The sequence below is a fragment of the Typopeltis vanoorti genome, chromosome 10 (assembly GCF_054136105.1).
Source record: "Typopeltis vanoorti isolate ZY-2024b chromosome 10, IOZ_Tvanoo_1.0, whole genome shotgun sequence".
Classification (NCBI taxonomy): Eukaryota; Metazoa; Arthropoda; class Arachnida; order Uropygi; family Thelyphonidae; genus Typopeltis; species Typopeltis vanoorti.
In genome coordinates, this window is record NC_143558.1 from 37,935,009 (window position 1) to 37,958,001 (window position 22,993).

At 36.6% G+C, this 22,993-nt stretch overlaps 1 protein-coding gene across 1 annotated transcript in view; it reads right to left on the reverse strand.

Annotated features, from left to right (window-relative positions):
- LOC150102348 (poly [ADP-ribose] polymerase tankyrase-like) overlaps positions 1-22,993 on the reverse strand; it is a 1,002,656-nt gene that overhangs the window by 616,352 nt on the left and 363,311 nt on the right. Inside the window, 1 exon segment of the mRNA XM_090399561.1 lies at positions 4,199-4,304. Within this exon segment, the coding sequence (XP_090255687.1) occupies positions 4,199-4,304 (106 nt within the window).

Sequence of the window (22,993 nt, forward strand, 5' to 3'; positions counted from 1 at the left end):
AAGTTTGGTGAATCTCAAGTGGTTGCACTTGATATCTCCAAAGCTTTTAACTGGGTTTAGCACAAAGGCTTACTAAGCAAACTATCATCATTTGGTCTGTCTCAGGACTTCTGTAGTTGGATTGCCAGCTTTCTGTCTGACACACTACGTGTGAAGATGGATGGTTTCATATCCTCTTTCCATTCAACTCATGCCAGGATTTCACAAGGTTTTTTTCTCTCACCAAACCTCTTACTTCTATATATCAATGACCTACTTCAGTTGACCTTCAACTAATACAACATCATCAATTTCAATATTAGTAAAATCCAGTTCTGTCTCATTTCTCAGAGGGAAAAAAAAAATTATTATTATTAATAGTATTATTTTTAACAACACTCAAATTTTCAGACACAATGAGATTTGTCTTCTTCAAATCGCCCTGATATCAAGCCTCTCCTGGCATAAACACATTACAACCATTGCATCCTCAGCTTCGAAAAAAACTAGGATCTCTTCACTCAAGATGTTACTTCACTGTTGAACAGCTGTTAACCTTAAATAAATCACAAATCTGCCCAGCTATTGAATACTGCTCTCACATTTGGAGTGAGACCCTAAGAGCTCTCTCAAAATGCTTGACTTAATACAGAGGAGAGCAATTAGATTAATAACTCATCTTTTACCAACTCACTCCTTCCACTTACACACATGAATTTGGATTCTACGTTATGTGTATTCTGTAATATTTCCATGACAAATGTTCATCTGAAATAGCATCAATAATTCCCCCACTCAGTACTAAGGTCTGTAGGAACACATACAGTGCTGCCCAACATCCCTTCGCAGTACACCTCGAAACCCACAGAACAAGTTCCTTTTCCTCCTCCATCCCTGCTGAGACTGTACTGTGGAACAGTCTTTCCCCCCTGATGTGTTACCCAAGGAATACAATAAACAGTCCTTTAAATCAAATATAAGCAAGTTTCTCCTTTCCCAACCCATTGCCCATACACGTTACTAACATACTATGGGTTGATTAACTAACCTCGTGTATAGGCTGATCAAAAAAACCACAGAAATATGCCATTCAACCTGTACACTATGTTCAAACCTGTACAAAAAATATTCATATCCCCCCCCCACCACCACCACCACCAAAGGTAAGTTATTTAATCTGTCATAATGAGTTTATGCGAAGAATGGAGGAGAGAGGTTTCCCTTGGTAGAGAACAATTTATACTAGTCGACCAGTATCAGTCTCTGCTTTCATTTTCAAGAGATCTCTCCTCTGCCCAACTAGAACAGTCTGCCAAGGTAAAAATCTACGATTATTGAGGAGGACCTTTTGTTCCCCCCCCCACACACACACATTACAGCTCTAGTAAACATGGTCCATAAGAAGCACCTGAGGGTGCTATACAGAAAGTCTGATAGACTATTAATGATGACAGCAAAGAATTGGAAATCTGAAATCTTGAATTCCTAGTGTAAAAAGCCAAGTTATGTTTCAATAATACAGTAATCCTTCAATTAATGTGCCCCCGATTAGTGCGTCATTTTTTTTTCGATACCCAAATTCAATTAGTGCGCCTATACATCTTCAAAATAAATGGTACAGATTTTAAAAATTTTCCATCTATATATTTTTATGGCTAACTATTTTAAAAAATCACTCAGCAGAATGAAATAATTTAGTTACCAACTTAAAACATTTTATAAAGTTATTTTTAATTGCATACTACACTACTTCCATGTACACTATGCATACTATGTTCCAAATTTTTACCGCCAAAATTTATGTCGTTTGCTATAGTATACCCACAGATTGCAGACCCTTCGACACTTTTGCACGTCACAAAAAAGGAGAATTCATTCTGAGAATAGGGTAATCGATCCATCTTCTAGGATGAATTGTTAATTATTACATGTAGGAAAATTAACTTCTCTTTTATGATCATTGTAGTTTTTAAAGTGGTAACTTTAAAATGACAATGATAACGTCCAAGAGTTAATTAAATCTCATTCTGAAGAATTGCGTGATTCCGACCTGCTAAATTTAGATGCACAGCGGGAAGATCCAGAAGAACATGAAGAAAATTTAACGACTTATAGTCAGCCAAAAGAGATTTCACAGAAACAATTTGAAAATATTTTTCATCAAATTGAAGTTTTTAAGCAGCACTGCTTAGAGGCTGACCCTGATGAAGAGAGAAGCAGTAATATTTGTAGAAGAGGCAATAGGGCCATACTGTCGGTTGTATGAAAAAAAATAAATAAAATGCCTGCCAAACTACGTTAGCTCAATTCTTTGTTAAGAAGTAGAATAATAAAATTTATATTCTGAATATGTTTTATTGTCTTTCAGCTTCATGGTTTTCCTTTAACTAGGCCCTGAGACATACCCAAATTCTTTTATAAAAAAGATTAAGGTTCAAAAAAGAAATTTGAGGAGTGAATTATACTTTTTCCCATAGGTTATCATATTCAATTAGTGCATTTTCGATTAATGCGCTTGTTTTAAAGAACGCATTAGGCACACTAATCGAGGGACTGCTGTATACAATTACTGAACTTTCTAATTGAGGGACTGCTGTATACAATTACTGAACTTTCTAATTGAGGGACTGCTGTATACAATTACTGAACTTTCTAATTGAGGGACTGCTGTATACAATTACTGAACTTTCACTCTGGCCTCTAACAGTGAGTTCTAATGTTCATACAGCAAAGAGTGTTAACCAATATATATAAACATACATACTCTGACATCTGACCAAATGTAGTATTACCATTCAGCTTCCATATTTCCATACAACTTACAGCTGTAAGGTCCCTTGCAGCTGTAAGTTGTCCTAATTTGGCCAAACAGGCAGGACAGCGAACATCAGAATTTCAGAACACAAGGACTACATCTGGTTTCACCAGTACAGCTACTCTGGGCTTGCAGACCATGCTCTGGATACATGCCACAGAATATGGTGGAAGAAAGCCACAATAACACCGTAGCAAGTTCAAATTTGAAAAACTATTCAAGGAATCAGCCTCAGCTCTAAGAAACATGCCAAACCCAACAAATTTGGTTGCATGAGACTGCCCCAAATTTGGGAGGCTTACATTAAGAGACCTTCAGCCCAATGGCCAAGAATACCTACATAGCCCACTAGGGGGGCACCATCAGGACTTTTTAGGAAAAACCATAGCTTCTTCGCTTTCATTTCTCATTTACTGTGTTTAGTGCCTGCATGCACGTGCCTTTACTGTAAGTTCCTTTGAAGATGGCAACGTGACGTTGCCGAAATATTGGAAATATATTAAAGTTGAATTTAATGTATATTCTATTGTACATTATAATTTCCTTAAGTTATTTAGTAAGCATGTTATAATTATTATCTTAAGTTTCTTTTGTTGTTGTTTAGGCTTATGATAAACAGAAGCAGTTAGTACATCTGCAGGAGAGCAAAATGACTAAGAAGACTCATTCCCTATCATTTTTCTGCTTTCATAGTAAAAGTGAATGGTCTCCTCTTTTGTCCTTACTGTGCATATCAAGCTCTCAGTGACTGGAATTATTTTTACTTTCGACAGACAAGATGATCTGTGGAGAAAACACTACATGAACACCAGTTATATATAATAAGCCTGTGAAGTGGTTAGCAAGACTGAGTGGACAGCAATCACAGAATCTTCTGCTTGAGAACTTGTCACTTCAAGGAGAGTGGTGAAGAGTTCCTATGCGAGGAAGCTATGGAAAACCATAGCTTCCACGCTTCATTTCTCATTTACTGTGTTTAGTGCCTGCATACACGTCTTTACTGTAAGTTCCTTTGAAGATGGCAACATGACGTTGCCGAAATATTGGAAATATATTAAAGTTTAATTTAATGTATATTCTATTGTATGTTGTAATTCCCTTAAGTTATTTAGTAAGCATGTGTAATCGATGTCTAAGCCTTTCTATGAGAATCATTCAGCTTCATCAGCTGTCTGAGGAGATCTCTAAAACCTGTGATAAAAATTTAACTCTTTTTTTTTTTTTTTTTTGCATAAACAGAGTATAGCTGTTGGTAGTCATTTGCATGGTTTATTAATTTGTAATAAGTTTCTTAAAGATTTATTTTTTTAAATTAAAAATAGAATTTTATGCCTTATACAAAAACAAAAGATACTGACAAATTTTTCATTCAAATGAATTAGATAGAGGGTGGGAGGGAAATACCATTCTCATTATGTACATCCACATTTATGTCAATTCCTGGCTGTTCCACAAGAAAGTCCACTAGTCCCATGTGTCCTTTCATGAAAGCCAAACTCAACGGTGTTACCTAGACAGAATATAATTTCGTTAAGAATCATAAATGGGGGAAATCTCTCTCCTCAAAAAACTTCATTTATAAATGGTAATCAAAATATAATGAAATTAAGCATGTAAACGGAATTCTTACAATTTTTCACTAAAATCATTTAGTTATCCTCAAAATTTAGATTAAATCTATGTTTGGAGGAGAATTATAGAGTTAATAGAATTTTCTATTACCAGTTGCTTTTAGAGGTCATATTATATAGTCAGTTTACACTTCCAACATGTAATTTCCACAAAATACTCAAAAATGTTTTAAAAGATTCTAGTATATATCTTCAAAGGATATAACAGATACTATGTTAATTATTACGGGCTACTCGATGGAGTCCTTAGACTCATTGAGGGAGGCCCTAAACATCATTCCAAGCATGATCTAACATTTGTGCCGTATCTATCATACTTTGCTTTGAACTCGTTCACAGTCATTGCACCCACAATGGACTCTGGCAACCTATTCCACTCACTCACTACTCTCCAAGCAAAAAAAACCTAGTTCTAACACCCTTGTTAAATACACCCTTACTCAGTTTCCATGAATGGCCTCTAGTTCTCCCACCACCTGACCTCTTCTGAAAAATTTCCTGTAAATTAATCTTGTAAAAATCCTTCAGCAATTTGTATGTCTCAATCATGACACCCTATTTCTGCCTATCAACCAGGTTCTGTTCCCATAAGGTTCATTCCATAGACCTTCTACCATCTTGGTCACTCACCTCTAGATCCTCTCCACTTCCTCCACATCACCAAGAAACCCTGGCACCCAGATCTGCATGCAATAGTCAAGATGGAGTCTTATCAAGGCTCAATAAAGAGGCAGGATAACCTGCTTGTCTCTGCTCGTCAAAGCTTTAGCCACTTTTGCTACATGCCCCCTAAACTTCAACTTCCTATCCATTAACATTCCCAAATCTCTGGCTTCAATTTCCTGGCATACAGTTCCACTAAATGTGGTATACAGCTGGTAATCTTTTCACCTCAAAATGCATAACCTTACACTTTGCCACATTAAGTTCTCCTTTGCCCAGTCTGCCAATCTATCTAAATCATCCTGCAAAATTTTGACATCATCTTTATTAATTATTGCTCTACCCAGCTTTGCATTATCAGCAAACAAGTGAACAGTTTCCCTCAGATCCTTTCCTATATCGTTAATGAACAAATTAAACAGCAGCTGTCCAAGAACAGAACACTGCGCCACACTAATAGTCACAGACCTTCTTTTGGACTTTACTCCTGAATAAACTACTCTCTGCTATCTCTCCATCAACCACCCTCCTATCCATCTCACCAACTCTACATCCATCCTTATGTGCTAGAGTTTACTGATTAGAATTCCATGTGGAATACAGCAGTATCACTGTTAACCCATTTCCTTTATCCATTTGGATAGATGGAAATACTCCCATTTCCATTTATCCATTCCTATATTTTGCTCTTAACCAACTTCTCCAATATTTTGACAACAACTCCTGATATGCTGATCAGTGGAAATTTGCTATTTCAGTCTTGGAGTCACCTTTATACAATAGAATTTGGATGTAAAGTTCATTAAATATGAATTTTGAAATGTTTTATGATACTAGCAAGTGTGCAAGCAGCTAAGCCTAACTTCTGTCAAGGCTAAGCCTAACTATTTTCTGTAGGAGCATCGTATAGTACGGTAAGTGTGTGCATATGTTATATGTACCTGCTATCGGAATTTTGTCGTTAGTACTGGTCTACTCAATCTAGTTGAGGAATCCTTATATAAGCATTATAATTCTAATATATTATGGTGCTTGTATTATGTTGATATGAATTTAAAGGTATATGTATATTTTGTGAAGATTAATTTTTGAGGAAACAGTAAGCAAAATTGAACAACTATAGAATCTCAGCAAATTTGTTTGAAGTCGACTGATCATCAGCCAAATATGTTAGCAGCATTGGTGCAATTATTTACTAGTGAAACTCTAGTGGATGTAACATTAATGTGTGAGGGCTTTAGCCTAAAGGCTCATAAGATAGTGTTATCTGCACCAAGTTTGTTCTTTTTCAGCTTATTTCTTAAAAATCCTTATAACCTTTCCATTGTAACTTTGAAGTATATGAAATTCTGAAAGCTACTGTAAGCTTTATGTATAAGGGTGAAATTTTAACATTTCGAAAGACCAGCTTGCTATGCTTTTAAAAGCAGCAGAGTGCCTAATGGTGAATGGTTTAACTGAGACCATAATTGGATTGAACAACTTAGGACTATTGAGATTACTTTAAGTTGAGGTAACTAAAACAGGTTTAAGTATGAGTGAGAATTTGGTGAATGATGGAGTAATAAATAGAATGGAAGTGATTGGGAGTCAACATAGTGAATGCACAAGAGTTCAAGAGGAAATGAAATGTGAAAGTGAGGGAATAAGTAAAGGAGTGATGATGGAAAGTAATGAACTTGGGAGAGTGATGCAGAAGAGTGTAGAAAATGAGGGAGCAAGTGACGCCTGTTTGGGTGTGAATGAAGTTATGAGTGGTATAATCTATGGTGATTCAATGATTAAAGGTATGGAGATCAGTATGTCTGAGGAATGCTTGTCTGGCGGAACAACAGAGAGTGTGACTTTAGCAATAAAGAGAGGGCAAGATACAGAAAAGATGATAGTTATGGTGGGCACAAATGACCTGAGTGGGAGTATTAATTGGGTAGTAAAAGATTTAAGAACATTGTTAAATACAGTGTCAAAGGGAGGATGGTGTGTGTGTGTGCTGCCTTGTTTTGACAATTATGAGCTAAGTAGACGAGCAATGATAATGAATGACATGATTGCAAGAATGTGCAAAAAAAGAGGTTTGTAATTTGTTGATGTCTGGAGTGTGTTTGAAGGCAAAAGCCAGCTGTATGCAAGAGATGGGTTACATCTGAACTTGGAGGGTCATAAGCATTTGAGGAAGTTACTGTTTTCTGAGCAAGTAGAAGTAATTGGACAGTGAATGTGTGTTTGTTGATCCTTTTTCATGGAATAATTTTTAAAACAGAATAGATAAAAATCGGTATGGGGGGTAAATACTACTAAATTAGTAAATTTAGTAGTATTTTATTTATTACTAAATTCATTCTACTAAATTAGTAGAATGAATATCAGTTCTAAAGCTGGTATAAGAAGTAAAGGAAATCTGCAATTTTTGTATGCTAATTCAAGAAGCATAAGAAATAAGAGGGAGGAATTTTTGGCACGAGTCAGTGTAATCTCACCAAAAGGTGTAGGCATTAGTAAAACTTGACTGTCAGCAGAAGATGTGATTGCTGGAATTGAATGTGATGGGTACAGTATTTTCAGGGAGGATAGAGAAGATAGAATGGGGGAAGGAGTATTGTTGATGATAGCTGATGAGTTGCAGCCAAACAAAGTAGTATATCAAGATGATAGACATGTCAATGATAGTTCATTTGAGGTGGTCTGGTGTGAAATAGTGACCAATGCAACCAAATATACAGTTGGTTGCTGCTATAGGCCAGAGGATGCAAGGGGTGATGTTGAATTCATGCATCAGCAAATTAGTGTAATGAGTGCATGGAAATTAGTGATTATTATGGGGGATTTTAATTATGGTGATCGATTGGAAGGAGGAATTATCATGTGGAAAAAGGGAATTGGAATTCATACACCTTCTAAGAGATAATTACTTGAAACAGCACATAACTGAAGGGACTCATGGTGTGAGGGTGTTGGATTGGTGAGAGTGATCATGTAGTATTGACTTGGGAGGTTGCACAATTTGTGGATTTCTCTTAAGAAGGGGTTTATTTGGAACTACAGATTAGGTAACTGTAACAAGCTTTGGAGTGACCTTACAGCTATCCCATGGCAGAAAATATTGCAGGGGAAAGATGTTAGCAGTGCATGGGATAAATCTAGCGAGCATCTGAGGGAGGCAATATTAGAATGTATTCCATGGTTAGGAAGATTAACAAGGTAGGCGTTAGATGGATGATTAGTAGTATCAGGCTTGATCTAGAAAAAAGAAAGAAAACGTTATGGAGAATTTACAAGGAGAAAGGTGATCAGTACACTCATGAGCAGTACAAACCTCAGGCTAAAAAGGTTACCAGCATAGTAAGAAAAGAAAAATCCGATTATGAGAAGACCTTAGCTAAGGGGATCAGGGATAATTTCAAAGAGTTCTTTCGCTATGTGGCAAGTAAAAGGAAGAACGACTTTGGAAGGATAACCTTAATGGGTGCCGATGGTATCGAGGTGACCAAATCAGCTGTAATAGTAGAGTTACTGAGTGAGTACTTTTCAAAAGTCTATCACCCAAGTGAGGATAGCTCTGTACCTAGCAATAACTGATATGAGAATTCAAGTTAATGAAACAGAGGTACTTAGAATATTGCAGAATCTAAACACAAACACTGCTCTTGGTTTAGATGGAATATCAGTTTGGGTGTTACGCAAATGTTAACTCCTCTTACTTGGTTATTTAATTTGAGTTTGAACTCAGGTGTGCTCCCTAGGGAGTGAAAGGAAGGCGAAATAATTCCTTTGCATAAAGGCGGCTCCAAGACTGCGGTTGTAAATTACAGACCAATTACCGTCTCGGGAATGGTGGTAAAGTTGGGAATGGTGGTAAAGTACTGGAAAAGTTGGTTTTCCAAGTCAGAATTCAGGATTCGGTGGAACAGAATATAATACTCTATAAGGGCAAACATGGTTTAGATAAAGGTCAGTCCTGCTTTAGCAATTTATTAACTTTTTATAATAGAATGACATCTGAGTTGGACAAGGGGAATGACTACACAATGATACTTCTGGATTTTGCAAAGGCAGGATATCCCATGGAATACTGTTGCACAAATTAGAACAAATGGGGATAGATACTAAACTGGTGTTATGGATAAGAGAATGGCTTATGGAGAGATACCAGAAAGTAGTGTATGGAGGAGAAGGATCCAGGATGAAGCAGGTGACCAGTGGTGTGCCTCAGGGCTCTGTGCTGGGGCCGTTATTGTTTAATTTCTACATAAATGATATAGGAAATGACTTGAAGGGAGATGTTCAGTTGTTTGCTGACAATGCAAAGTTGGGAAGCGCAATAAGAAATCAAGCCGATGTTGAGTTTGCAGGTTGATTTAAATAATCTGCCAAAATGGGCAAAGGGTAATGGATGTCAGTTCAATGTGGAAAAGTGTCAAGTTATGCATTTTGGGGTTAAAAGCATCTTGACACTTTTACTAGTTGTGTACCACATTGATGGAATGGTAGTCCAAGAGATTGATGAGGCTAGGGACTTGGGGTATTAGTGGATAGGGAGTTGAAGTTAAGAGGACACATTGCTAAGGGGTACTCCAAGAGATTGATGAGGTTAGGTAATGGGGGTATTAGTGGATAGGGAGTTGAAGTTAAGAGGACACATTGCTAAGGTGTCCAAGATAGCACATAGGATTACTTGGTTATTGAAGAACACACTAACATCCAGAGGTAAAGAGGTTATTATTCCTCTTTATAAGGCGATGATACTTCCACATTTGGATTACTGTGCTCAAATCTGGTCGCCTAGATTCCTTGAAGATGAAGAATTGGTGAGGAGTGATTAAGTTGGTGAGTGGTGTAAAAAATGCTCCCTGTAGTGATACATTGAGAGCTTGTGGATTACAGAGGTTGGTTGATAGGCAGAGAAGATGAGATATGATAGAAACATTTAAATTACTTAAAAGTTTTTATAAGATTGATGTAAGGGAAATATTTCAGTTGTGTGATAGTGATGGAATAACAAGAGGTCATCCCGAGAAATTAAGGGAAAATGCGGTTAACAAGGGTGTGAGAACTAGATTTTTTTTTGCTTGGAGAGTGATGAATGAATGGAGTGCATTGCCTGACTCAGTTGTGAGTGCTTTGTCTGTAAATGAGTTCAAGAAGAGATATGATGGATATTGTTTTGATAGTTTGGGTCTCCCGCATTAGTCTTCTGACTCCATGGAGATATCCATATAATAATAATAATAAATCTGCAACTGTCAGTGCATCATCCTCTTGACAACCACCACACTTACTAAAATGCACTATACACAACCTAAAGGAGAAGAATAAATATTGGGTCTGAATCTGCAGTGTTGATTCTCAGCATACTTTTATCTTTAATCTTTTTATCTTTAACTTTTAATCTTTAATAATTTTATCTTTATCTTTTTATCTATAATATAATATATTATAGGACACACCTGTAGTATAGGATGTCCTATAATATATTATACGACGCACCTGCTTAACAATGACTGACCAAGTGCTATCATCCACACTCCATGTGTTTGTTTAACAGTTCCTATGAATTTCATGTTTTTTTTTTTTTTTTCAGTTATGTATTAACCCTCATATGAGGACACATATTTTCCCTCATAATAATTATTCATTCATAATTTAGTGCTACCGTATGCATGCAGACCTCATCTGGGAAGACCACAGTGTTCTTAGAAACCACACCAGATGGCAGGAGTTTCAACAGAGTTACAGGAATACCAATCTCTCTCTGCAGTTCATGGTAGTATCAAGGAGGAAGTGAAAAGCTGCTGTTTTGTTGATTTGAATTCGGTGATTTTATGAGTCTCCTGGAAAGATTAGTATTGTTATACCTTGTAGATGAAGTGAGAATATTTAATTTGTTCATGTTTATTACCATATTCATAAAGCAAACTTGAAAACAACCTATCCTCACATGAGGACAATATGTTTGTAAGGTAATCTATGAGACAAATAGTTTGAGGTTTGAAAGTTCTTGTACAATATTTTTAGAATTTTATTTATTTTATTTTTGCAAACATAAATGAATAATAAGTGTGTTAATTGGCATTATCCCTTTTACATATGGATAACCAAAAGACAGGTCCAACAGGCATAAAAAAAAAAAGCCTATTACCACAAGAGACTTATTGAAGAGGAGATTTAAAAACTGTTGGAGAAATCTGAAGATGGTTTAGAGCTGAGTGATTCTGATGATGATCCTACATACCAACTGCCACAAAATGATCCTACAGAGAGTGACAGTTCAAGTGAAGTTCGGTGTCCTTCCCCTGTTGGTCAGACTCACAACACTCAAAGTCCAGCTAGTGTGCAAAATACAGCTTTTGCTGGTCGTATGCCATTGCAGAAAACACCAAGTAAATATTCACGGAAAGAGCCCTGTGGATTATTTTTCACACCTGTTTCCAGATGAATTGATGGATGAAATTGTGAAACAAACTAATCTGTGTGCATGCCATAAAGGGAAAGATAATTTACCACTTACTGTGACTGAACTCAAAATTTACCTTGGAATTGTACTTGTCATGATATACATAAAATACCCATGTGTAAGGCAGTAGTGGTCTTCTGAACATGGACTGTGCATAGATGTTATGGCTGATGCTATGTCAGTGAACAGATGGGAGGACATAAGGTGATATTTGCATTTTGTTGATTCAGACACAATACCTACCAACAATAACGACAAAGAGATACGCATAAGACCAGTGCTGCGAAACTTTCCATGCTGCTGTCAGCCCAGAAGAATTTCAGAGTGTAGATGAGATGATGATTCCATTCAAGGAACATTCACAACTCAAACAATATTTACCTAAGAAACCAAAAATATGGGGTTTCAAAATGTGGGTGAGGGCAGGAATTTCAGGCTATGTATATTGATCTTTATGTAGGTGCAGATCCTGGAAGACAAAATTCAGACTTGTTCAGTGCAAGTGAAAATGTAGTACTTAGGCTTTGTTATGATCTTGCTGGTAAGAACTTCAAGGTATACGCTGACAACTTCTTCACGAGCATCCCCCTAATTAAGAAACTAAAGGAAGATTATATTTATTATATGGGTCCATGCAGAAGAAATTGACTTCGAGGTGCTGATAAGAAACTGAAAAATGAAAAGGATTTGCAGAAGATGAGACGAGGAAATATGTCAGTTACCACATCCTCTGATGGCATTACTGTCACTAGATGTCTAGCTACTTAGGAAAGGAGCCTGTCAGTGTATCCCTGGTATGTAGAAATTCCACTACCCTGCAGCATAGCTGTTTATAACAAACATATGGGTGGAGTGGACCTTATGGATTCTCTTGTGGCTTTGTATTGAAATGATACCAAGAACAAAGGATGGTATATGAGAATTTTTTACCATATGTTGACCGTACTTGTTTGTAATGCACAAATCATTTGGAAATGGGAATAAAAATAAAAATTGGATTTGTTGGAATTCAAATCAAGAGTGGCAACTGTTTTGATATATCAAGGTTTAGATTAGCTAGGTACAAAGAAATGCAGATGCCCTTCAGGTCAGACACTACCAACACTAAAGAAATGCAAAACTGACTCTGTGCCACATGAGAAACGTTTTGACGTTTCCCATGTGGTAATTTGCTACTTCAGTCTTGGAGTTGCCTTGATACAATAGAATTTGGATGTAAAGTTCATTGAATATGAATTTTGAAATGTTTTATGATACTAGCGAGTGTGCAAGCAGCTAAGCCTAACTTCTGTCAAGGCTAAGCCTAACTATTTTCTGTAGGAGCATCGTATAGTACAGCAGGTGTGTGCGTATGTTATATGTACCTGCTATCGGAATTTTGTCGTCAGTACTGGTCTACTTAATCTAATTGAGGAATCCTTATATAAGCATCATAATGTATTATAAAATGTATCATAAAACATTTTCCAATCGTTGCAGAGATGTACACTGCAAGAGTAAAACAAGATATATCTGTGGCATATGTGAGGTTCCAATCTGTCTGGAATGTTTTCAGTCTTTTCATACAAAATGAGGCAAAGAGAATAAGGCTGTATATGATTTACATAGCTCTACTACAAATTCTAATTGTTCTACTTTTTTTGTATGTACTAAGTAATCCAAATTTTGATCATTCATGCAGTGTTTCAGCAAAATAAATTGTTTATAATCTGTTTTGTCGTACTTGTAATGTCTTTCAATGATGAAAATAAATTCCTTAGTCTAAGTCATTTCCGTAGAAATATGTCTGTTAGGGGTTAGTGCATGATGTCCCCAGATGAGGACATTTTACATATACAGGACACAAATTTAGCAAAATTAATGAATTCATGGTAATACTGTAAGATTAAATGGTACTGTATCATGCGATTATAATTTTTTATAAATGAACATAAACATTCATGCATGAGAGGGTTAAATCATAACTTAAGCTTGATTTTAAGCTGTTATGTGTAGATTTATCTGACCCAGAAGAAGCCACCAGTTAAAGTGGCGAAATTAAGAGGCTAATAGTTTGTATCAAAATCTCCGATCTTTTAAACCCAATTTTTCTATCATATATAGTATACAGTGGTCGAAGAAAAAAAAAACATTCATCACATCATTGTTTTACAATATTCAAATAAGTAATACAAGATGTTGAAAGTTTATTTTTCACTAGGTTAGACTATGATAAATTTGCTAATGCTTCTGCCTAGTATCTCCACTTGGGCCTGGCTCCCACTGAAGAGACCTCAATAAAGGTCCAAACTAGTCTGGGTAGTGGCCAATCCCTTAATACATAACAGTATACATATCCACAAGGAGATGTGTTTTGCATTATGGGAGATACTGGGATAGGAGTGTTGGTAGCTTGCTCCACCTTTGCTACAAGTTGCCTGGTGTTGTACTACTTACCCAGGTAAGATAGTACAACACTATATTCAGTCCTGAAGATATTTTCAGGTGCAAACTTTGTTTGCTCTCACTGGGATAAAGGATTAAACTAAATTTATAAAAGTAATACAAGAGTAAGCAAACTGCTAAGTATAGTGAACTTAATGTTAAATGAGCTCACACTTGGTATGTTTGAGTGTCTAATGAATAAGAATTTATACTCAACTACTTGTAATTTATACTCAACTATAGATGAAATAGTTGAAAATGAAAGAAAGCACAAATCAGGGCTGACAGTGCATACAACAGATACAAAACATTTCATAGAATGGCAACAAACTGAAATGCTCCATGTTGATTAGTGCATTTACTCAAGAATCAGCTGAAATTATGAAGTATCCTTACAGTGTATCAAAAAACAAAAACCAGAAGTGCACATCAACCCACAAACCAGCAGCCAATGTAACAGCAAATGCACTCTTTCCATTGTTTAAACATTTTCAAATATTCTTCATTAGAAATATTAAGTGTTATTACTTTGCTTGATTTTTTTTTAATTTATTCGTGCTATTTCCCCCATGACATGAAACAAACTTTTTTCGCAAAAATATTCAAATAAAAATAATTTCTTTTTGAGTTCTCTGTGAGTGGTTTAATACTGGAATATAGTGATTCTAATAAGTTCACTGCATGGCACCGCATCTGATCTTTCAAGAGAAACACAATAGAACAATCCACATTAGTAAGAATAACAATGTCTCCTGGTCCAGATGATGTTCCCTTCTCCAAACTATGCTCAAAATCTGCTTTCCTGAATTAACTCCAACCTTATCAACTATACAAGGGAGATAAAATTCAGCAACCAAGCTATTGCATTGCCTTACTTCATCTCACCTCTATACTCTTGAAAATAATGAGTCATTAAAAACTAGTTTCTTTACTACCTGGAGGATCACCCATTAATCAGTGAACATCAATATGGTGGTTATACCACATTCATTCCACAGCAAATCTTCTATCATACTTTAGCCACTTCTACACAAAAACCACAAAAAAGTTAAGTATAATTTCTGGGAAATTCCCATGCTACTCCTCATAAACATTATTAATATAATTAACGGCTATATAAGGGACTTATATTTAATACATTGGCTAACACTGTTAGCCAATGTATTAAATATAAGGGACACTCCTAAACAAAAACAGGCTAATATAGCCGTTAATTATATTAATAATGTTTATGAGGAGTAGCATGGGAATTTCCCAGAAATTATACTTAATTTTTATTGTGTTTGTAACCATAAAACCCTTCAACCATTGGCTCTCTACTCATACCACCCTCTTCTCCCCCGTGATACAAAATACACTTTAATTATAAGATCGCTTAACACTCGCTCCAAACACTAGGCTATGTCATGGGCTCACGTCATACTTTTAATGATTGTATAACCTTCACAAAAGCAAACTACCAAAAAACCATCTTCACATACACCGTGCAAAAAATGCACATATCATTCCTCAAGCACTGCCTACATCACAACGTCACGTCAAACTTTGCCACTGTACGTGGTAACCACTCCATTCCCGGGAACAAAAAAATTTGCTATCGAGCTTCACGAGCACTCATCAAGCAGGCCATACATGACAGATTCAGTAAGAAAAATCAAGCTTATTCTTACATCCACAATACTAAACGTAGACTGAAAACCTTAATGTCCCCTAAAGAGTGGGCTGACTTCTCTGAAATCACCCAAACACACATCAACGACTAAGCGATGTTAACCGAAGCTCGACACACAAAAAAATGGTATGCCTTAACAGGCACAAAATACATTACACATACTGTTCCCTATCTTTCTGACACCTCCGCCTCACGACCCACACTTGACAACTCCGTCAAAAATCTATCACACCACGTTCTCACACCGGACGAGATCATCATCATCCTAAACAAAGGTCTTAACTTCGCGATATCCCCTAAATTTGTACCGAAAAAAGACATCATCATCGAAATCCAAGCGAAACTAGAAAATGACCCAAACAGAGACACAATATTCCAAAAGATAAACAACATTATAAATAGCAAAATAATAGTAAAACCCAACATCACTCCCAACTTACAAAGTGCCCTTTTATCTTTAAAAAAGAACCCTGATATCATGATCACAAAAGCTGACAAAGGTGACACCGTTGTCATCATCAATAAAACGGACTACCACAACAAAATAATGGCCGTCTTAAATGACCAACACACCTACCAAATAATCCCCAATGATCCTACCCCTGACCTCATCAAACAGATAAACAGCACCTTACACACCTTAAAAAGTCAAAACAAAATAGATATAACCACAATGAGACACACAACCCCCCGCACCACTCGCACCCCCTATATGTTCAGGAACATCAAAACCCACAAAGATGGTTATCCGATAAGACCCATAGTCTCCTACAAGAACACCACCACAGCTCCTTTATCCAAATTTGTTGCCAAACTCATCAAACCACTACTAAGAAAGTCTATCTGTATGATCAAAAATACAGATGACCTATTCTGGAAATTAAGCAACACTACTCCATCCCAGGATGACATCCTCTCCTCACTAGATGCAACTTCATTATACACCAACGTGGATGTTCCCAAAACTTTAGACATCGTACACACACTACTCTCTGAGGACCACACCCTGCACACACGCACAAAATTAACACCAATTGACATCATTAGTTTGATTAAACTCACAATATCCGCCAACTTCTTTAAATTCAACAACTCCTTATATGTTCAAATTTTCGGTCTCCCAATGGGCCAAAACATCAGTGGACAACTAGCAGAGTTATTCCTGGCACACATTGAATAACTTCTACTCCCCCCCCCCCCCCCGGCATCACCTTCTATGGCAGATACATAGACGATATTCTATGCATTGGCAAACCCTCACACATCTCTGCCTTACAAACATCCCTCAACGATTTTAGCAACAGACTACAATTCACCATGGAAACAGAACAGAACAAATCCATCATTTTCTTAAATCTTACATTAATCAGAAGCCATAACAGAATTGCCACGAAGATATTTCACAAACCCACACATGTCGGAAACTACCTCCATTTCAATTCATACCACCCATATTCCGTTAAAAAATCTGTCATCCTTTCGCAATTTATCAATGCTTACAAGTTCTCCACCAACAGCAATTTTCTTAACACTGAACTCAAGTATTTAACACAGGTTTTCAAAAATCGCAACTACCCCACGCATCTAATAAATTACGCGAACTATACGGCAAAATCCCGTCTTAACAATAATACAACAAAAGCAGACTTCCCGACACGTATGGTCATCAAATTGCCATACATCCAAAACACACACAAGGCTTACAAATACATTTTCAAAAATACGGACTACAAGCTAGTATTCACCACAAACCATAAATTAGCAACTCTCCTAAAACCTACTAAATCTCTCACTCATAAAGAATTATTTGAACACCACAACGTAGTCTACAAATTTCCTTGTCAAAAAGACTGTGACGTCACCTACACGGGCTCTACAATTAGGTCGTTATGGACAAGACTACAAGAGCACTTCAGGGATTGCAATATTCCCATTCCAGAATATCTGAACACGAAAAAACATCGCAACATCAAAAAGAAAAACAAACCACAAAATACAGGGAAGAGTGAAATTGCAGCTCATGCCCTTGAATTAAAACACATCCCCCAAATTGACAAAGCCATAATCATTGACAAACAAGAAAATGAAACGATGCTTAGAATATCCGAAACTATTGCCATAAAATGCGATGGTAATTCTATCAACGTCCACCACCCCTACCTAATTTCCGAATGTTGGACATTCCAAAACTTACAAATTAAGCCACGCCTCCGGCCATTTAGCGACAACAAATGCCCAAATTTGGCAGACACATCTTGCAGCCTTGACATAGCCCTACAGTCATTTCCACAAAGTTCCGACGATGGTCAGACGATGACCGAAACGGTCCACACCCCGTAAACCCTTGCCCCAGTTTCCACATAAGGATACCCTTCCCATTCTTTCTTCCCCCCCCCCCCCTCTCCCCACAACAAAATAATATTATATATATATATATATTATTAATAATAACCCGGGTTCCCAAACTTATTTCCCGTGTCTCAAGTACATCCCCATGTCCTTTCTCTCTCTTCCCCCCCCCCTTCAACAAGAGCTTGGATTTAGAAGGCATCTTTTAAACCAAAATCAAGGTATGTATATAATTTTTCCACATTTATTCTGCCATAATTGCCTTCTATACTTGCCCATAATGCCCTAATATATATATATATATATACCCCTTTTGAGTTATGTTAGCCAATGTATTAAATATAAGGGCCACTCCTAAACAAAAACAGGCTAATATAGCCGTTAATTATATTAACCACAAAAAAGGTTTATGAAACTGATGTGTTCATCTCAGTATTTCCAGAGATTATCATGTGTAGCATAGAAGCCTCCTTACCAAGCCTTTGAACTGGAAATCCAACCCTTTATGACATGATTTCCACCTTTCTCTTTGATTGTTCACTGACTGCTATTTATTTTGTGTGTACGGTCTTTGTCCTATATATTAATCACCTTCTCTGCTGATAAAAAGTACTATTCATGGGTTTCCTGATGGCTCCAACCTGATACTTTCCTGATGCTCCAACTTCCTCATTCAACATAATTTTTGTGTAGTCAAATGATTAGGGGGCTCAATAACTTGTATGACAAAGTCTTAAACATTGATCTGCTCTTTATTCTCCAGTGAGGTGGGGACAACCTAGTGAATTACAAATTTCCCAAATGCAGCTGTGTCACTTCTCAGAAAGTTCTTTTTGACCCTGTCCACTAAGTAATAAATAAATAAAAATCAATGATACTTACAAGACCTGACCAGTATGGCTGGCTTTTGTAACCAAAATTTTTAAATAAATTGGTTAGTATTATGTACATATTCTAGTCATAAATACTGTTACACCTACAGCACATAAACCTTTTATCTATCAGTAAATCATTAACAGCTTTCAGCACATGCAAACCACATGCTATATAACATGCACATAGCAGTGCTCAATGTGCAAAATACCCAACCCCTTTCCTTGCTTTTCATGCATGCCTGATATGAGGCCACATATCAATGCTGGCATGCACAATATCAAACGGAAATGCTGCCACTGCTCGCTCCAAATCCACCTTCAGGTTGGTGATATACAGGAGTGTAATTTCTTGCTACTCTTTCTCAATCTCCGACCACAATTTGAAGCCCAACAGATTTAGATAGGTGATGTGTGGTTGGGCAAATTTGCTTCAAACCACTATCGTGTGGTCCTCACCTTGTGTGCAGGGAGCTGAGTGCTGTCGGAAAGACCACTGCCTACTGTGGAAGAAGGTGTTGTTCAGGGAGCCATACCACAGGTTCCAGCACAGTCATGATGCACTTTGGAAGAGGTCTTGACCCCTTTCTTGAAGAAATTCAACTTTACCCCCAACAAAACCATCACTGACATGGGGTGATGACCACTGAATCCTGTGTGCTATGGCATGTGCTGTGTGACCATCTGGGGCATTAAAAGATTATTTGGGATGATCAATGACTCTTCAATGGTGAAAAATCACCTTATCTGTAAAGAGGATATTCTGTGTCTGATGTTCACATACTGCCAGAGAAGTGTCTGATTTTATCACCCTTTGTCACATAAGTTGTAGTATTGGGAAGTGTCCAGCAGAATGACGATAAGCTCTCAGCCCCAGTTCTTCAGTTAGTACACGACATCATTCTCTGCGAAATGGTCATCTCTCATGACATCACTTTCTGCATTCTCACAGGATTATGGAAAAGGCATGCCTTTACAGCCCTCGAAAGCTGTTGCACCCTGACGCAGCATGGTCAACCTCTTTTTTGGAAGTCAGATACAACTTTTGTATTGTGATAAAAGTTAATAGTACGATACACAAACATCCTACTGATGCCAAGTGTTTTACCATGTTGAAAATAACAGGTGCTGCATTCTAACCTTGTGAAGTGCTATTACAGCTATATGGTTCTCATAATCTCCCCCGCCGCACGTTAATCCTTATAGTTAAACAACACACTGTTTCTCTCCCTGATAAACACGTGAATGCTGGCTGCATACAGCATCACTAACGTAACTGGGTTTGCACAACTCTGTGGGCAGAGTTGTGCAAAGTGGTGTATGGAAGTTTTAATAGTATTTATAGCAAGACTATGTATAAATACATATTGTATGTAAATTATGTGTTCTCATGGCTAGATTGCCTAGTTGTAGGATAAAAATAAAAAAATTGAGAAGGGAAACCCTACTAGCTGATGGTAAGTTAGGCACTCATCTTTAATTGAAAAGCCTTTCTAAAGGTTCTTTGCATCCTAGACATTATTTGACCAAGTTTTTCCATCTAAAAGACTGTTTTAATTAATGAGTTATGGAAAAGTGAAGCTTTCCTGATTCCCCCTCACTTCTGACAATATCTAGATCTGAAATCTGGATCAGAACTGCTTTGGCTGCCTTTTATCTCTATAACTCGACAAATTGTATTATTGCAGTCAAGACATTATTTCTACTTGCACAACTTTTAACACCATGAAAAACCTAAATCTGTGCATCCTTAAAATAATGTAGCAAAAAAAAAATCTACAAATGTATGATGCTAAAACAGAGCAATCCATTTAAAAAGATGCCCTCTTATACAGATCCCTTGTAATCACTTTCTAGTAGTGAATCAATTTTTTATTTTCATTATTACAGGTACACCACAAATGGCCACCATGATTATGCCATGTTTTTGTCTAAACACGTAAAACAAAGACAAACAGCTATTCCTCAACATCCAAACACACTTCAACTTCTAACCAATTACTCATCTTCATTTTTCATTCCATCTATTCTTGTCCTTTGGAATAGCCCTCCCCCATACTGTTTTCTCCATAAAACAGACCTCTGGCTACTCAAGAATAATTATCAGATTCCATCGTTCTTTCTAAGGCCAAACAATAGTGTTGTGCAAGGTTGGTACTTATTGAAAACTCATTCAATTATATATATATATATATTTTATATACACGAGTATTATGAGATCTTGAATTCAATCATACAATCAGCATTGATTGGATTACTGAATGATGCCCAGTAAAACCAATACACCTCCATGTTTGACTCATTGGTCAAATACCATTTATTCCATTTATTTCAGCATTTCAACACTGAAGATTTGATAGTTTTTTTTTTTTTTTTAAATACTCCAATCAAAAAACATACAGATGACAATATTTCCTCCTCTAGAGTTTTGAGCATTGGTCTGCTTCTGATTATCTCCTTTATTAATTTTTCAGAGCAACTTGAAAAGGAGTGAAAAGAAGATTGAGGGCATTCTAGAGTTTGCCAAAACAAATTCTATAATTTCAGTATATCTAGGATTACATCTCAAAAGTCTAAAACATAAATGATAAAAATTAGCATTATGAAAGTCCAGTCAGTATGCAGCCAAATAAATGGCCAATAATTTTCATGTCAGTAAGTGAATTGTAATTGGAGATATCCCCCCGCACCAAAAAAAGCATTTCAACATCACATTGAAAGAAATTATCATGTGGCATCCACATCTCACAAAAAAAGTCTACAGCTAAGAATTCTTAGATAGTAGATGAGTTCTGCTGCCTGGCATAACTCCTCCACTTTGCTTACTATGAAGTGGCCTAAAATCATGTTTGGATTCCAACAGGAAGACCCAGTTTACTTTTTCTCCATCAGTGTGAATGATCTTTTCAGAATTAAGTCATAGAGAGAGAGAGAGAGAGAGAGAGATAGACCCCACATTTTTCACATTTTTTTCTTTTCGAGAGAATGGCTTTAACACATTTATTCCAAATAAGTCATCAGATAATATGCTGACTAAACATAATGGTAATGCTTTAGAAGACTTACAGGTCTGTTGGCAAATAATCTTGCTACAGTATTCTATAACAGGGGTGGCCAGAGTTTTTGCAGCAAGAGCCATAGTTACCTACCAGAAATTGTTAAGAGCCACATCCCACACTTACGAATTTACTTTTTGGAACAGGCAGAATCAAAAAGGGCAACATCAAAAGCTTCCTTAATAAACGTGGATAATAAATCCACATTTATTTCTGAAATTCGACGTTCAATTGTATGTCGGTAACTTTAAAAGTTTTGAATTATTAGGTTCCAGTGATTAAATTGTATCAAGAATGTTTTGCATAATAAATTCCCCTTTGGTATAAGGCCGTTTTGCACGTGCGATGTTCCATGATATTTTAAAACTCTATTACAGTTTTAGATTCTTTATTAGGTGATTGCCCCATGTCTGCTAGAAAATTAAGAAAAATTATAAATATTTTTTATTTGTTAGTTGAGCCGCAATAAAACTTAAGAAGAGCCACATGCAGCTCGCGAGCCGCAGTTTGGCCACTGTGGTTCTATAAGGCATGGAAAGTCTGAAAGTGTTATGTATGTGGCACTGCCAATGCAATGATTTGCAGAGGAGTAAAATTTATGGGTAAAAAAATAAAAATAAATAAAAAATCTGCTATTGCTACATCTCATCATCAAATTTCTGATATGTACCCTTGGGGGTGTACAGGATAATTATGATAGTACTGCATGAAAAAGTTGCACCATTACTAACTTCTGATCCACAATTGTCCTCCAAATTAATTTATCTGCCAAGATTCCAACATTATCAGATCTTATGTTTCTGTCTTTTAAGGCACTTTTCACTATATCAATTCATCTACCTCTTGGTCTTCTTCTGGGCCTTTTTCCTGCCAAAGAACACTTGTTTTTCTAATCTTTTCTCTCCCTTTCTACTTAAGTGACCATACCACTTGAGATTAGCTCTAATAACCGATTTCTGAATGCTAATAATGGCAAGTTCTTTCCTAATATTCTCATTTTTAATGTGATATGCCAATGATGCTATCTGTTCATTCCAGTAATCTTTCTCAGAACTCTGACATCAGTCAGAGATCTCCAGTA